This window comes from Hemitrygon akajei, chromosome 7 (assembly GCF_048418815.1).
Source record: "Hemitrygon akajei chromosome 7, sHemAka1.3, whole genome shotgun sequence".
NCBI classification, from domain to species: Eukaryota; Metazoa; Chordata; class Chondrichthyes; order Myliobatiformes; family Dasyatidae; genus Hemitrygon; species Hemitrygon akajei.
Window position 1 is genome coordinate 157,039,665 of NC_133130.1, and position 18,583 is coordinate 157,058,247.

At 44.0% G+C, this 18,583-nt stretch overlaps 1 protein-coding gene across 1 annotated transcript; it reads left to right on the forward strand.

Moving 5' to 3' along the window:
- The first annotated feature begins 912 nt into the window (after positions 1–912).
- Positions 913–16,899, forward strand: dbh (dopamine beta-hydroxylase (dopamine beta-monooxygenase)). Its single transcript, XM_073050226.1, has 12 exons — positions 913–1,376; positions 2,324–2,470; positions 2,938–3,195; positions 4,718–4,894; positions 7,421–7,523; positions 8,249–8,415; positions 8,962–9,105; positions 10,793–10,831; positions 11,131–11,190; positions 12,812–12,939; positions 15,972–16,131; positions 16,575–16,899. The coding sequence occupies exons 1-12, from the start codon at positions 1,047–1,049 to the stop codon at positions 16,710–16,712; spliced, it is 1,851 nt and encodes a 616-aa protein (XP_072906327.1). The 5' UTR covers positions 913–1,046; the 3' UTR covers positions 16,713–16,899.
- The last annotated feature ends 1,684 nt before the right edge of the window (positions 16,900–18,583 follow it).

The window sequence follows — 18,583 nt, forward strand, 5'->3', positions numbered from 1 at the left end:
TACGCTCACTATTTGGCAATGGGACCCATCACAGTAACGATGCACGGCAGCAGTTTCAAACTGAGTTGAAGTTCACTATCTGGCAAAGGGACTGGCATCTATATATACCAATTAGCCACATCTCACTATCTAGCAATGGGACCAGTTTCATTATCAGCCAGTGCACCAAGACCTGATGTAGGGTCTTTGACCAAAACATCAATTCTTGATTCCTTTCCATAGCTGCTGCCTGACCTCCAGCATTGTGTGTGTGTGTGTGTGTGTAAGACACAGGTATCGCTCAATATTATGAGAGATAAGAGTTAATGCTCAAGGATAAAAGCTAATTCTCAGCCCAATGAAGCAGTGGAGGCTACCTCAGTAAACATATTTAAGACAAGTTTGGATATGATTTTTGCATAGTAGGGGAATTAAGGGTTATGGGGAAAGGACAGGTAGGTGGAGATGATTCCATGGTCAAATCAGCCATGATCTTATTGAATGGCGGAGCAGGCTCGACGGGCCAGATGGCCGACTCCTGCTCCTATTCCTTATGTTAACCAAAAACCCCTATCTCGCAGTAGAACCAGTGTAATTGCCAGTGAGTTAAGTTACACGATTTGACCATGGGAGAGCTGTGCTGCTCAACTAATAAAGCAAGTCTCAGTGTCTGACAATGGGTTGAGTCACATAATCATACAGTGAGATCACGAGTGGAAGGGAGTATAAGGGAAGCAGAGAACAAAACAGGTTGGGTAGGGAAGAATGCAGAGGGAGAAGAGAATTACGTCATCGACTAATTTCACTTAAATTAATGTGGAAATGACAGGTGGGGCATTGAATGGACATTTGTTCTTCATAACCCAATAAATTAAATGTTAAAATAAATAAAGGGCAGCTCGTCTCCTTCACTTTACTGATGATGATCTTGTATAATGGGATTAAGTGAGGCTGAAATGTGTTTGCCCGGAGGCTGTGCTATAATTTCATTAGAACCCTGATCCACTGACCATTCTTCTTAAAGCAGGCTGCTGCCCTGATTCCTGCTTCATTCGAGGTGCCCAGCCATGAGGGACAGTCAGTGCTGGCGGAGCATGAGACTACGGGAGACCATCTCCATCTACATGACCACACTGCTGATCATCGTGATAATACTGGTGCTGTCTTTCAACCCCATCGCGCCCAGGCGGAGTCCCTTCCCCTATCGAGTGCCCTTGGATCCTCAGGGACTGGCGAAGCTGGCCTGGAACGTCAGCTATTCCCAGGAAGCGGTGTACTTCTGCCTCATGATCAGGGAGCTGAAGTTTGGGATGCTGTTTGGGATGTCGGACCGAGGAGGCATAGAGAACGCAGACCTGGCCATCCTGTGGAGTGATGGCCGCAGCTCCTATTTCGGGGTAAGTCGGGGGTAAACTGACTTGCAGCCAGTGCGCTCTAAAGCAAGACAGTGAAGTTCAGGAGAGCTGCTGATTTCTGTGCTCACACCAGCAGTCAGTGATTTAATAGTTTATGCATCTGATTAATGCATCTGATTACAGATGCTTATACTCATAAAGTACACAAAATAAACCAATAATGCTACTTGGCTCATACAATACATGCACACGTATGCATCCTGAAAATGCAGGCATTGCATGCAGATGTGTCATGTGAATACAACCATTGTCCTCACATACCATTGACACAAGCAGTTTGCAAATGTTGAGTGTGTGCCTTCAGGCACCTGTACCTCCTCTCTGATGGTAGCAATGAGAAGAGGGCATGTCCTGGCTGGTGGGGGTCCTTAATGATGGATGCCACCTTTATCAAGGAGTTCTTCAAAAGACAATGTTTGAACAAGGTGGTATCGATCATTAAGGACCCCCACTGCCCTTTTCTCATTACCTCCATCACAGAGGACGTACAATAGCCAGAAAATATTTGAGGTAAACATTTTCCCTCCGCCATCAGGTTTATGAAAGGACAATGATCCCAGGAACAATACATTTCTTCTTGGAATCCATTGTATAGTTCATGGATTGCTCTGTACTGCTGCCACAAAAAAACAAATGTCACGACATATGTCAGTGATAATAAACTTAACTCTGATTCTGAGATTTTAAACATATTTACACACATTCATAAACACACATGAACAACAGCTTGGATTAATTCTAATTCTAATAATGTGCCACTTAATGCCACGGCAGTATCAGCATAAACTGTGTGCAGTCCCCCTTCAGAGAAAGAAAGATTGGTCTACATTTCATCACAACTAGAGCATATTAAAATCAGGGATCTCCCCTTCTGTGAGGAAATGTGGCAGTGTCCCAATTTGATCTCAATTGTATTCCTGTGCCATTAGGATGCCTGGACTGATGAGCAGGCACAGATTCACTTGGACACACAGCAGGATTACCAGCTGATTGATGCTCACCAGTCAAACCAAGGATTTTACCTCACCTTCAAGAGACACTTCAACACCTGCGACAAAAGGGACTACGTCATTGAGGTCAGTGGGGTCAAAGTGCTGAGCACTGGATGATGCTTTGAATGAGAAAGTGACTTTTGTTTTAAGCAGATATGTGGAGAAGTGAATCCCTTTCAGTGCTAAGCGATAAACTTGAACTTGGATGGAGCATATTGTGGAGGATCTCCTTTGAAGTCAAAGTCTCCTCAAAAGTAGCCCGGTCTATTTCCAGTCCATTTTATGTCATACTCTTACCTACTGCCCGTTATGCCACTGGTGCTTAGGGCAGAAATGAAGGTCCTCCATCTTCATTGCTGTTTTCGTAACAATTTTTTTTTTGACCATTTAGAGTTATTAGACCTGAGCTGACCTTCTGAACCTGGAGGACTGGTGTGTTATGGTCCTATTCGGTAACAGGTTGATTTCATACAGGAAGATTATTTTTCTTTGAGCAATGATTAACTCTAAATGTGTGTGTCACTGTGCCCTATGAACTATCTTCCTCCAAGGGCGGCACGGTCCATCTCCTGTACGGATTCCTTGAGCGGCCAGTTGCATCGGTGGAAACCATCAACCTGAGGTCAGTGGCCAGGGGCATACAGAGGGTGCAGCTCCTGAAACCCGACATCCATACGCCCGCACTGCCCTCAGATGTTAAGGTGTTGGAAGTGCTCGCCCCTAACGTAACAATTCCTGACCAGGAAACAACCTACTGGTGCCACATCAGTCATCTGCCCAGCAACTTTCCTGAACATCACATTGTCATGGTAGGTATTATACGAAAGACAAGAGGACCACGAGGTTGGTACATGGAGTATGGAATTGATTATTGACCTGTAGGCTGGTGAAGATGGTTAGGATTAGTGGTGGAGAGTTGCTAAACTTACTCAGTGATTAATGAATAATTTGGGAGAACAAGAAGATAAATTAAAATATGCATTTCCATGGAGATATAAATTGGTTGTGCCCTCCTTATAACTGGCTAACTCACTTTGTAACATCAGTACACTCAATCCCTTCATCCAAGTCATTAATATAGATCAAAAATGCATATATCTGGCTCCAGCAATGACCCCCCACGATTACTGATTGCCAATCCAAAACTAATTGTCCTGACTGTTTTCTATTAGTTGGCCATTCCCCTACCTATGTCTATATATTTTCCCTGTGCCTATGCACTCTTCTGCAGTAATCTTTTATTCAGAAACCTATCACTTTCCAGAAATCCAAGTACATCTTCTTGTTCTTTTTAATCCATCCTGTTTGTTGCAACTTCAAAGGACTGTAACAAATCCTCCCTCTCATTAAGCCAGATTGATCATCTTAATGATTTTTCTAAATGTTCCACTGTTATATCCTGAATAATGGATTTTAGCACCTTCCCAATGACAGATGTGAGGCAAACTGGCCAAAAGTTTCTTTTTCTCTCCCTCCTTTCAAGTACCTTTGCATCTTTTTCAAGCTATTTTCTATCTGGTCCCAGGAATGTGCTGAGCTTCTATTACATTCCTAAACATGGCAGTGGTATGGTCACAGAACATAGAACAGTACAGCACAGGAATAGGCCCTTGTGTCCACAACGTCTGTGCCAAGTATGATGCCAAGTATCTCCATTCCCTGCATACTCGCATTCCTATCTCAAAGCTTCTTCAGTGCCACTATCATATCTGCCTTTCCTGCCACCTCTGGCAAGGTATTCCAGGCAGTGGTGTTTTAAAAATAAAAAGTTTCCCTGCATATCCTTTTTAAACTTCCCATTTACTTTGAAGCTATTCCCTCTCAAGTTCAAGATTTCTTCTCTGGGAGAAAGATTTTGATTGTCTGGCCTATCGATAACCCCTCATAATTTCATGAATTTCCTTCAGGTCTTCCCTCAGCCACCAACATTACAAATTGGATGTGGAAATTCTCCAACCAGGTCTGTCCAACCCCTCCTTGTAGCTAATATCCTCTAATCTAGACAGTATTCTGGTAAATCTCTTCTGAACTATCTCCAAAACTTCTGGTGACCAGAATTGAACACAATATTCCAAATGCAAATGAAGCAAAGTTTTATATAACTGCAATATGTATTGATATCAGATCCCACCAGGGCAGCACAGTTTCTGAAGATTTTCAAATGGTTGAGGAGAGTTTGGACCTTAATGAGGATCTCAAAACCCAATGCGTTGTGAATCCATTCTCCCAGCTCCAACCCATCCACAGGGTGGCTTATATCTCTCTGCAGTGTAAGTAACTTCGGAAACATTTCCAATCTGACCGCAAATTTTTATCTCCTTTCCTGATGAGTACGAGCCAGTGATTTCAAAAGGAAATGAAGCAATTATACATCATATGGAGGTGTTCCAGTGTGCACCGCAGTTTGACCAGATGCCTGCGTATAATGGGCCGTGTGACTCCAAGATGAAGCCTGCAAAGCTGAATTATTGCAGGCACGTGCTGGCAGCATGGGCAATGGGCGCTCAGGTGAGTGAGTGAAGCTCCTGTGAAGATATTAAGAGGAATAGATAGAGTGGACAGCCAGCGCCTCTTCCCCAGGGCACCATTGCTTAATACAAGAGGACATGGCTTTAAGGTAAAGAATGGGAAGTTCAAGGGGGGATATTAGAGGAAGGTTTTTTACTCAGAGAGTGGTTGGTGCGTGGAATGTACTGTCTGAGTCTGTGGTGGAGGCAGATACACTAGTGAAATTTAAGAGACAACTAGACAGGTATATGGAGGAATTTAGGGTGGAGGGTTATATGTGAGGCAGGGTTTAAGGGTTGGCACAACATTGTGGGCCGAAGGGCCTGTACTGTGCTGTACTATTCTATGTTCAACGTGTGGGGGATAGGAAGTAGGTGAAAGCTGTTCACGTGAGTCAGCGTGTTGTAGTTTGGGGAGTGCATGAAATGAAGACCTCGTGAAGTGATGAGTTAAAATCCCGGAGAGCACTAAGCAAGAGAACCTGCACAGTTTAGGTGATGAGGGCACAAAAGAGGGTATAGAATGCTGTGGGGTGGATTGAGGAGGGAGTGAGGGTCTTGCACAGTGTGGAGGATGAAATTATAGAATCATAGAACATGGAACCACGTCCTTGACAACCAGTATGAATCCGGCAAATTAATCCCAGTACTTGGCCCATCACCTCTATGCCTGGGCAATCCAAATGCTTGACTAGCCATCTCCTAGATGCTGTCCGTGACACTGCTTATACTCCCCTCTCAGGCAGAACAGTCCAGCTACACCCCACTCTCTGGGTGAAAAAGAACCCCCTTAGACCCCCTTTAAATTTCCTACCCCATACCCTAAGTCTATGTCTGCTAGTTTTAGTCACCTCTTATAAGGCAAAAACTTAGCTGCAGTCTACACTATCAATACCATAGTTCTATATACCTCAGTCGTGTCCTCTCTTAACCTCCTCACCTACTGACTGAATCTCTCCAGTCCCTTCTCAGAACTGAAAGGCTCCATCCCAGACAATGTCTATTAATCTCCTCTGCGTCCTCTTAAACTCTATCACATCTTTCCTTTAGCGTAGGGGTTCCCAACCCTTTTATGCCATGTACCAATACCATTAAGCAAGGGGTCTGTGGACCCCGGGTGGAACGCCCTGCTTTAACCAAAGACGCATGCAATGTTCCAGCTGAGGCCTGACCAATGTTTTCTTAAGTTGGAGAATAACCTCACTGCTCTTGTACTCATTGTCACTAATAGTAAAAACCCTTATCCCAAATCCCTTCTAATCACAATATCTATGTGTACTTTCATCTTCAAATATCCCTGGACTTCACTCCAAGGTCCTTCAGTTCCACAATGATCCTTAGGACCTCACCATTCATGGTGTATGTCCTAGCCTCATTACTACTCCCAAAACGCAAGCAGAGGAGCATGAGAGATGCTGTCAGATCTCCTCGGGTGGGAGATGAGTGTGAGCCCCTTGAAGCTTTAATACCTAACACTGAGCTACTCCAGCTCGAAAGTAATCGATTCTTCATCCATTTTACTTGAAAGCAAATCTTCAGCAATTGGCTTTTGCCTGTTTAAACTCATTCGCAGAGGAGCTCACTGCTGACATGACTGACACTTACTGCTCATACCTGTTGCACAGCATGTTTGAATCAGCTGTCCTCGCCAAGCGTGGATGTCCTGTCCAGGAGCGTTTCAGCCTTCTATACCCACACCATTTAAAGCATCTATTACTGTGAGGACATAAGAACAGAACAAATATAGAAGTAAGGTGGCTCCTTGACTTTGAGCCAACGTTCAATACAGCCATGATTTTCTGTATCTCATCCACATTCCTACCCATTTCCCATACCCCGATTGTCTTAATGTTCAAAAATTGTTGTGACAGCCTCAGATACATGTATAAGATTAACAAACTGTGGGTAAAGAAATTTCCCCTTGTTATAACTCCAAATGCCCATCCAACAATTCTTAGGCAGCTCACCAGGGCAGAATTGGGGAACAGGTTTTCTGTGGCTGAGGAGATTAGAAGTAGAAGTCACAGTGACATAGTAACAGATAGGCCATTTATACTTCAGATGAGGACATTTCTCTTTATTCTGTGGGTTGTGAATCATTAGAAGGTTGTGGAAGCCCGGCCATTGATTGCATTTAAAACAGAGACCCTTTGCTTTCTGTTTATTGGAGAAATCTAGAAAGGTGATCAAGGAGCAGGAAAATAGTGTTGAGATAGAATGCTGGAGCTAGGACAAAGGACTGAATTACCTGCTCTACCTTCTATCTTCTCATAACTCTTTATTCAGAGAATATGCCCCTAGTCTAAACCACATTCTAAAGGAAACCACCTCTCAAATCTTGAATGCCTGGATTCCCCCAAGAATGTCTACTGTACGTCTATGAATCTCCTTTGCAGAATTCTTTTTAGTGTTAAGATGTGTTGCTCAGGGTCTCAGCACAATAGCTATTTGTTAAATATCCTTTTTGTAGTTTTAGACGAGAGATCCTCCTCCAAGCTGTGAAATCCAGGTCTCTGTGTCATTACAGGCATTCTATTACCCAAAAGATGCTGGACTTCTCATTGGCGGAGAAAACTCCTCAAAGTATTTGCGACTGGAAGTGCATTACCATAATCCTCTGAAACTCTCTGGTGCGTTTGGAATTAACTCACTATTCTCTACCTCACAATTCACACTAGTGAACCTGAGCATGAATGTTATTATAGATATACGAGTGTGCAAATGAGTGTGTAATTGTGTATGTCTAATTCTCACATAATATGCATATGTGCTGTGTGTAATTGTGAATCTGCACTTCAGGGATATGGCAGGGTAAACTGATTAACGTTAACTTAAGTCATAATATTCTAAGAACCTCTGAAAGTTGAGTGGCTTCACCATATTAATGGAGATAATTGTGAACTAATGATTCATTGGGGAGTTAGAATATACGAAGTTTGGTCTGGTTTGCATGGGCCACACGGTAGCATAGCGGTTAGCACAATCGTTTAACACACCTAGCTATCACCGATCTGGAATCCCTACCACTCTCTGTAAGGAGTTTGTATGTTCTCCCAGTGACCACATGGGTTTCCTGCCACATTCCAAAGACCTGCGGGTGAGTTGTAAGTATGCTATGATGGTGCCAGAAGTGTGGCGACACTTGTGAACTGTCCTACACACTCCTCACTAATTTTATTTGATGCATACAATGCATTTCACTGTACGTTTCAATGTACGTGTGAAAAATAAAGGTAATCATAATCTTTTATGGTTTAAGCCCAAATTTACCTTGTATAGTCTAGTTAGCAAAAATATGTAACTGATATCTTCCATTTGTAAAAGCATTGTTAACCTAAACCTTTCCCATCTAAAGGGCGATTGGACCAGTCTGGGATTCGTCTGTTCTATACACCCACCTTAAGGAAGTTCAACGCAGGAATCATGGAACTGGGTCTGGTGTACACACCCATCATGGCAATCCCTCCAGGCGAGACGAGCTTTGTGCTCAGTGGATATTGTACGGCAAAGTGCACTGAACACGTGAGCAACTTCATTGCTAAATGGGCCAGTCAAACAGCAACAAGGCCTTGGAATGACCAGAGATGAGGACAGGGAAGCAGGGCTGGAAGTGCAGTGAGGGCAATGGGGTTGGGGGGGGGGCCTGCTGAAATTGGCTCAATACAAGACAGAGATGAGTTTAGGCTGAGGCAGAGTCAGGACTGGTGGGAGCGTTAAGCCTGAGGACTGGGACTAGAAATGGATGTGAAGATCAGTGGAGCAAGAAGTTAGGAACAAAGATACATCCATCCTCCCCTTGCTTTATCAGTGAGCAGTTTCCATTGTTGAAGTGTCAGTCAGGAATCAGTGTGGTGTCACCATCTTAAGTCAATACAGGGCACTCTCTTGCAGCTCAGAGGTAGGTCACTGATGTCAGCCTATTGTAGGTCAGCATGATGTCGCTATTGCATGATATGTCAGGTTTGGTATGGTCTGGAACCATGGTATTGGGGTCAAAGGTTGGTAGGTGTTGGAATATTGTATAAAGGTCAGAAATTAATACTGATTTCAATGCTTTTCTGATTCTAGACGCTGCCCAAGTCTGGCATCCGGATCTTTGCTTCACAACTCCACACTCACCTTACTGGCACAAAGGTGAAAACTGTCCTTGTCCAGGATGGGGTTGAGGTGGACATTGTGAATGCTGATGGACATTACAGCACTCACTTTCAGGTATGGCTCCTTGTGAAGCTCAAGCACACTCTCACTAATAACCTCACATAAGCGCTTTATACGAGGGGTGATTGATAAGTTCATGGCCTAAGTTAGGAGTGAATTTTAGAAAGCCTAGCACATTTATTTTTCAACATAGTCCCCTCCTACATTTACACACTTAGTCCAGCGGTTGTGGAGCACATGGATCTTGGACCTCCAGAAAGCATCCACAGCATGGGTGATTGTTAAGTTTGTGGCCTAAAGTAGAAGGAGGTGAGTTATACAGCTCTCTTACATGCACAAGCAGTTCAACTCTTTGAGTGATTATGCAGAAAGTTTGAAGTTAATGACTCATCGGGGTGATTGATAAGTTTGTGGCCTAAGGTAGAAGGAGATATTAACTTCAAACTTTCTACATAATCACTCAAAGAGTTGAAATGCATGTGCATGTAACGAGAGCTGTATAACTCATCTCCTTCTACCTTAGGCCACGAACTTATCAAACACCCATCTGTGGATACTTTCTGGAGGTCCAAGATCCACATGCTCCATGACCGTTGGACTAAGTGTGTAAATGTAGGAGGGGACTATGTTGAAAAATAAATGTGCTAGGTTTTCTAAAATTGACTCCATCTACCTTAGGCCATGAACTTATCAATCACTCCTCATATATTTACTGACTACACACAAAACCAGTCAGAGGCCATTCATCCCATTGAATCTATTATGCTCTTTAAATGAACAGTTTCTGATTTCAGTTTACTTCTTGGTGCCATAACCTTTATCTGCCTTATCTAAGAAAAAATATATCAGCCTCTGTCTTGAAAGCTTCAATTAACCCACCATTCGATCACTAGGAAAGGCACTCCCCGATATTCTCTAACACTCATGTGAAGAAGTGTTTCCCGATAGCACTCTCGCTTCTACCTCTGAATTTTAAGGTTATGTCCAATTATTCTGCTCTTGCACTCCACTTGAACTAAGTTTTCCCCTTCTCCCCATCAACTCATTTAACCAATTCATGCCCTTCTTTAAGAACACCTTGTCATACTCTATCATTAATCTTGATCCATCCTTCTTGGGTACAAAGTGGATGATGTTCCCCACTTTAACAGGTTAACTGAGACAGATCTAAATTAGTGTTCCTCTGCAACATGCTGATTCCACAATGCCCGCTTACTGTGCCTCCAATCTGAATATTCACTGGATTGTTGGATATACAGCAACTAATTCCTTTGTCTAGGTAGGGAATAGCTGCCTTACAGATCCACAAAAAGTGCCAAATGTTAACTTCTACCAAAGAATATTCCCTGTATCCCAAATCTCCATCTTCTACCTCCCAGCCTGCATCCAATGGTTACCTCACATTATATGCACTTTTTTTTTGCCAATAATCTCTTGTACAGGACCATCCTGAATATGTCCTGCAAGCTGGTCAATGTTGAGGAAAGGTTATCCCACAGTTTTTCACTGCCTTTGCTTAAACAAATCTACATCAATGGAAATTGGAGAAAGACTCAGTTTACTACAGTATAAATGAAACAATTAAATAAACCCAGACCCATTTTGACAGGCACTGTAAATCGCAGCAACAAATGGTAGGTAGAGTGAGTCACCCCTCTTAACATTCATTTTTGTGATTTTAATGCAATATTTCTCATAGAAAAGAATTAATACTGAGGTGGCTTTTTTTTGGCTTTTATAGGAAATTCGTATGTTGCAGAAAGAGGTCACAGTGTTACCCGTAAGTATCCCATTCATCATGTGGATTAATTACACTGCAGCAACTAATGTTTTCCAAAAATACAAGCCTGATCTTTGCTTTATCCAACTGCTAACCTGGTGCTGTACACAATCACCAGCTTGGGTTTACAAACCAGCTTACCAAATTCCAAACATGTACTCTACACAGTAACATAGTGATTGCACAAACACCAGTCGTTCTTGGTACTTTTAACAAACAATAATCTAATGCTTTGAAGAATTATTTTGACTTTGTCATTTGTTTACAAGATGGGCTCATTGATATGATTTTCTGAATAGGGGGATGTTCTGATCACTTCCTGCACGTACAATACAGAGGACCGGAATCATGTGACCGTGGTAGGTATTTGAATCCCACAACATGAGCTGGTTGCTTTTACTAAATTGCCCCTTCTCTCAGTGCAGTAAAAAAAACAGCACAGAAATTACTAACTCAAACAAGGGAGTGCCGTTATGTAAGAACGGCAGGGAATGTTGGAGATTTAATTTGTTTGAAATGTCAGAGGTTTTGATCGTGTAAATAAAGAGAAACTAAATATGGACCTGAAGAAAGAAAATGCTTTAAGAAAAACCATGTGGCCACAAAAGGTTAAATAACCTCCTTCTGTGCCCCATTCCATGAAGCCAGGCTATGTACGAATTCCAAGAACAATCCATTCACTCACCAATGTTGAAGGTCACTTTGGAAATTACATTTGTACATCATTATTACCTCTGGATCCGGGTTCTTTTTCTGATCTGTCATGGACAGTAGAATTCCTCCATCTGATTTCCCTTTCTCACTCCATAATAAATATCTGGCACAGATCAATCCCACTCCTCAGCCATGGACATCTATTTGGTCCATGTTGCCAGCAATCTCCTCCCCACACTCAGTTTTACCAAACGATATATGTTTGGGTACCATCAGTCCTCTGACTCTCTCCCCGTAGCAACTCTTCTTCATAGCATGCCCCAGCTAGGCACCGACTCCCACTTTTTCTGCATATTTTCTATAGGCCAAGAGGCTGATGTTGTGGGTGTCAAGAGAGCAGAATAAACCCAAGAATACCGACAATCCACCCCACCCATCCAAAAGTGACTGAGTTACAGATTAGGAGAGGGATCTCTGCCTCTGGACCTGTCAGTCATCTTGGTTGCTCTGAAGAGTGTTATCATCATTTGGTCGCATCTGTAATTTCCAGTTGGCAGACGATTTCCCTCCATGCCACTCTGACATATTGGGAAATCATATACTCGGCAAGTTACAGCAGTGGTTTGCCTTTGTCTTCTGCCAGGTGAGTTCAAAGAGTTCATCACCTCTTGCAGTGGATGACCAGGACGTCTAAGTGTCTTGTCGTGCTCTTAGTGCTCCACAAATACCTGCTGGCCTGCCTTCTTGACCGTTGGACCATTGATCGGTCTCCTCCGCTCCATCTGCCAGGGCCAGACTTCACACCCTGGGATAGGCAAATCCCTTACCTCACCGAGGGTCGAAGACCCGTCGGCTACCCTCACCTGGTTTGGCCCGTCTGCCGAGATGGTTTACCAGGGTGTGGCCACTGCGCGTGTTACAGCTACTTGGAGCCACAGGTGAGAGCTGAGCGCCAGGTGGGGACCAAAGGTGGACAAGCTGCCCTGAAAAAAGGCATGGCAGGCCCCCCCATCAGAGGTGCTACCCCTCCCTAGACACCCCATACACCCCCTGAAGAGTGAGGTGGGGTAATAATCTCTTGGATAGAATATCCTTCACTTCTGAGTAAACCCTGATCCAGAATTTCGATGTATGATAGGAAGTCAGAGTTCATGAGGATCCCAAGATTTTCAGGTCTGTGTAGCATGCACGGGACAATAAGGCGGCATGCTGGATCCTGTTAGAGGGGAAACAGGTGGAGAGGCCAAAGAATGGAGAATTGATCGTGCAGTGAATTGAAATTCTGACCTTCTCCAACGTGATTGTTATCGGATTATGTGTGTACAGGGAGGATTTGGAATCAACGAAGAAATGTGTGTGAACTACGTGCACTATTACCCCCAGACTGAACTGGAGCTGTGTAAGAGTGCTGTGGATCTGAGTCACCTGCAGAAATATTTCACCTTCATCAACAGGTAATGATAATCCACAGTTATTTAAGCAAATCTTCAAGACACATTATCCAGGATCAGGACCAGACCAGAAGTGACACCCAGCCAAGAAGAAAATGCTACAAAAGGTCATCTATACTTGATCAGAAGGCTGGGTTTTAAGTACTTTGTTGAATGTGAAAGAGATTGAAATAATGGTACAACTTTTAAAAAGCATAGGTTAGGAGATAGTTAGAATATTGTGCACAGTTCTGGACGTGGCATTATCTGCAGTGGAGAGGGGACAGAAAGGATTCAGCAGCTATTGCCTGGATTGGAAGATTTCGGTTGTATGGAGACAGGAGTAGCTGGGTTTGTACTCCATGGAGCAGCAGGGACAACCTAATAGAATTGTACAGAATTATAAAGTAGGTCGTAAGAAACTTTACCTCATGGCTGTCTACCAAAAGAGGCCATAGTCGGAAGGTGAAGAGAAAGATTTCAAAATAAATCTGAGGAAGAATTTTTCCACCCAGCAGTGATGAGTGGTAGAGACGGAGACTCCCACATTTTGGAAGCATCTGGACAAACACTTGCGTTACCAGAGCATCTCCTCCATTTCCTACATATCTACCGTCTTCCCATCCTTCTACTGTCTTAACAGGGATATGGTTACCCTTGTCCTTATCTACCACCCCACAAGGGTATCCAGGACATCATTCTCCAAAGTTCCACCATCTCCAACAGGATGCTGCCACTAATCACAGCTTTCCCTCCATCACACACCCGCACTCCCCCCAACCCCCTGCTTTCCATGGTGACTGGTCTCCACATGATTCCCTCGTCCCTCCCCACTGAACTCCCTCCTGGCATTTATCCCTACAAGTAGGACAAGTACTGCAGTAGCCCCTATGCACTTTCCCTCAGCACAATTCAGGGGCCCAAACAACCATTCCCGGTGAGGTGACACTTCAGTTGCCAGTCTGTTGGGGCCGTGTTCTGCATCTGCTGTTCCCTCCTCTCCATTGGTGAGACCCAAAACAGATTGAGAGACCACTCTGAGCATATTTGCTCTGACCTCCTCAAAAGGCAGGATCTGCTGGTGGCCACCCAATTCAATTCAACTTCCCATTCCTATTTTGACACATCTGTCCATGACCCCCCCCCCCCCCCCGCTACTACAATGAGGTTACACTCAGGTTGGAGGAGCAACGTTTCATATTCCATCCAGGTAGCATCCAACCTGGTGGCATGAACATTGTTTTCCCCAAACTCTCATAATTTCTCCTCCCTTCCTCCTTCTTTTTCCGTTCCCCACCTTTCACCCCTTTTCACCTGCCCATTACCTCTCTCTGTTCTCCTTCTTTCCACTCCTCCATGGTCCACTGTCCTCTCCTATTAGATTCCTTCATCTCCATTCCTTTACTACTTCAATTCCTTCCCACCTTCGTACTTCATCCCACCTCCCCCCACACTCCCACCTTCCTCCTGACCTGGTCTTGCCTATCAACTGCCAGCTTGTACTCCTACCTCTCCTCCTCCGTTTTTTTTTTTTGTGGCTTCTGCCCCCTTCCTTTCCAGTCTTGATGAAGGATCTTGACCCAAAATGTCGACCGCTTATTCTCCCCCACAGATGCTGCCTGACTTGGTGAGTTCTACTGGCACTTTGAGTGTGCTGCTCTAGTATACGCAAGTATTTGATGGTCAGCATAAACATGGTAGCCTGTAGAGCTCGTTTCTTTACTGTATGACTCAGAAGTTAAGGAAGGGGAATCAGACGCTAACTGTCCAGGCATGGATGCCTGACGATTTAGGAAGTGAGACACTCAACATATTGCAAATTGCCGGTTCTTCTGAAACCCTCTGTTGGTTGGGATTGACCATGGATATTGTGTCCTAGCTGTCTAAGTTAATACACAAGCCAGTTAGCAAGCTAGGGCAGTGTGATATGGAGAACAGGCCCATGCAGCAGGCTCCCCTGTCCACACAGTGGATGAATCCAAAGGAATGGCAGAGACTAATACATTTTGGTGCCAGCAATGTCACAGGAGTTTGCATTCAGGGTTGAATTCAATGTAGGACTGCCTTAGGGACTCCAGCCCCAGATTTTTCCTTTGGGTTTATTCCCAAACCTTCCCCACAAGTGGGTATAGCCACAAGGCAGTGGAGATTTGAGATCAGAGATCTCCTTCTCCTAGATGAGTTGCCAACCATGGCTGGCGAGCCCCACCTGCCCAAAGCGACTGGTTTTAAGGCGCCAGTAACCCCCCCTTTGCCCCTTCTCCTGTCAGTAGAAATGGTCACATGTGAAGGCCAGGAGCTGGACTTGTTTGTCAGAGGTTATTTGAGACACGTGCCATTGGGAGTATTTAATAGGTAGCAGGAGCTAATCCCCATTACCACCCCCGGACATAACAACCTTAAGGAACCTGTTCTTGTAAGCAGAGTATTTATGTGGCTGGTTCTGATCCATTTCTGGTCTGACCTCTAGCATCGCTGACTGGAAACTGAGTGATGGCGATGCACTAAATGTTGGATGCTGGTCAGATTCTCTCTTGTTGGACACTGTCACAAACAGGCACTGGTGTGCTACAATCATTGATTCCCCACGACTTGCCTCACTCCAACTTCCAATTTCTCTCATAAAGGCACGTAATCTTTAATTGTCACACGTACATCCATACAGTGAAATGCGTCTTTTGCCTGAAATCAAATCAGCGAGGATTACGTCAGGAAGACCTCAAATGTCACCACACTTCCAGCACCAACTTGCTAACTCTGACCCCTAGCCATATACCTTTAGAACGTGGGAGGAAATTGGTACACCCAGAAGAAGCCCACACAGTCACGGGGAGAACATACAAACTCCTTACAGACAGCAGCGGGAACTGAACCCAATCATTGATCGCGGGCTGATGCTGTAAAGTGATTCACTAACTGCAACACCACCAGCTTGGTGGAAGCCAACCCCCAAGCACTCCCAGCAGTTCTGGTATTAGGGAAGGGTGCAAAATGCTCTGGGGGGAAAAGGATGAGAAAGGTATGCAGTAATTTATAATACCTTGCTGTCATTACAGGATAGAAGATGACGGGATCTGTACCTGCCCTCAAGTACCTGTAAAACAGCAGTTCAATGCCGTGACCTGGAGCCCTTTCAGTCGCCAAGTACTGAGGGCCTTGTATGATTCTGCTCCCATCTCTATGCATTGCAACAAGTCTTCTGCTGTGCGTTTCCCGGTGAGTACAGAGTCTGTGTTCTAATTGACAGAGTACGCTCCAAGTGAATGCAAGACCTTGCTTCCAGTAACAGTGTTGTGCTACAATCCCCGGGTACTGGTAAACTCTGCAGACTTTTAAACTGGTTGTACTCATTAATGCATGTTGCTGACAATGTTAAAGTTGCCTATTGGTGTCAGTCTTTGAGAAAGTAGAGGTGAGTCACCAACCTGAACACGGCAGTCTTTCTGGCAGTTATTTCCACAATGCAGGTGGATAGCTTAACCCTGAGACCATGGACAAGCAACTATAGTTACAATCTAAGATGATCTGTAGCAGGGATATGAACCAGCACATGGGGGTTGGGGCATTTTGAGTGAAACCTCTTCACTGAAGCATTACCTGGCCTGCTGAGTTCCTCCAGCATTTTGCGTGTGTTTCACCGAAACATCTTCTAACCTCAGGGTGACTGGGAAAAGCAACCTCTCCCAGAAGTGACCAAGGTGCTGCCTGAAACTCCAGATCGCTGTCAAAGGATGAGCCACTTGGAGCCAGGAGAACCCACCGTCGTTGATTTCACCTCCAGGAAACCAGGACAGTGACGTGAGGCTCAGCCGTTCATTGGTAGTTTGCATCAGCAGATCGATCGGGAGCAGAATTGGGTGAAAGGTGTTCCTGACAACCACACAAAACCGATAATTCCTCTCTAATGTCTCACCTGTTTGTGACTGTGACCTGTGGCCTCTGTATGCTGCCTGTTGAATGAGCCAGATTATATATCTCTTCCAATTAAACTGCAAACTGTTTTCAATCCGCATCTGTGAGATTTTATGTGTGAGGAAGATTCAGATCCTCTGTGAAATATGTACAGAAATGCACAATACCAGCTCTGAAGTCCAACACCTCTATCCACACCTGCCCAAACGTTTCTGAACATCCATAATGTGGGAGGTGGTCACTACTTCCAATATTCACACCAGGCTTCTGCATAGCTCTGAGGCTCTCAGTGCCATGCAGAATTATGTTTAGTCACAAGCCAGGCATTCATGTGAGCCAATAAGGGTGTTATATTCTTCCAAAGAGACTTGAGTACATTCTCGAAGACTCTAGCCTCCAAATGAAGAAGAATAATAATAATAATAAAACAGACAGAAAAAGCTTCTATATAGAAAGTTTCAGAGTAGCAAAGATGAGAGTGGAATACCGAGGGAATGACAGTGGGGAATTAATAACATAAGCAAGGCTATTGCAGATAAGTTACAACAACACTTTTCATTAGTCTTCACAGTGAATGATACTGTAATTATCCCAAAGACATCAGATATGATCTAGTTTCTAACACCATAGAAAAACTTGTAACAACTCCCATCATGAGGGACAAAATACTGGAAAAACTAATGGGAGTAAAAGCAGCCAAGAAACACATGACTGTTTTAAAGAGAGGTTGCAGAAATAATGGAGACATTGAAGTTTTTATCATAATTCTTTCTTCGAGAAGAGTACCAGCAGACTGAATAAACACAAGCGTGATTGTTTTGTTCAAGAAGGATGTCAAAAGCAGGTAACAATAGGCATGCTGGGTTCACATCTGTTGTTAGTAGGATACCGAGGTCTATAATTAAGGAAGAAATTGCTAGTCATTTAGAGAAGCTTAATGTAATCAAACCAAGTCAACATGCTTTACGAAAGACAAATCACGTCTGACAAATTTGCTGTAATTCTCTGTGGGTGTAACAAGCAGAGGAGATAAAGAGTTGTATCTGTTGATGTGATGCATTTGAATTTCCAGAAGCATTTGACGAGGTGCCACATAAAACACTCCTATTCCAACATGTTAATCCACCCTCAGAATGGAGGAGCAACACCTTATATCCCTCCAACCTGATAGCATGAATATTGATTTCTCCTTCTGGTGAACAAAATTCCACCCCACCCCCCCCCAACCTTCTACTACTTCTCATCTGCCTATTACATCCCCCTGGGTCCCCTCCTCCTTTTTCTCCTATGGTCAACTCTTCCCCCCCATCACATTCTTTCTTCCACAGCCCTTTACGTTTCCCACCCACCTGGCTTCACCTATCACCTTCCAGCTAGCCTCTTTTCCCTCACCCCATCCCTCTCAGTCCCTGAAGAAGTGCCTTGGCCTGAAACGTTGATTGTTTATTCATTTCCACAGATGCTGCTTGGCCTGCTGAGCTCCCCCAGTATTTTGAGTGTGTTGCTTTGAATTTCCAGCATCTGCAGATTTTCTCCTGTTTGCACAAAATAAGAGTTTGTGGTATGTGTGTTAGCATGGATTGTAGGCAAGTTATCAAAGAGAAGACAAATAGTAGGAATAAACTGGCCTTTATCATGCTGAAAGAATGTAACTAGTGAAGTTCACCATTAAAGCCCTGAAGAGGGGGATAGGATATATCTAACTTTGCTATTGATGTGAAAATAGCCGGGCAGATATTTTGTTTGCAACAAAATG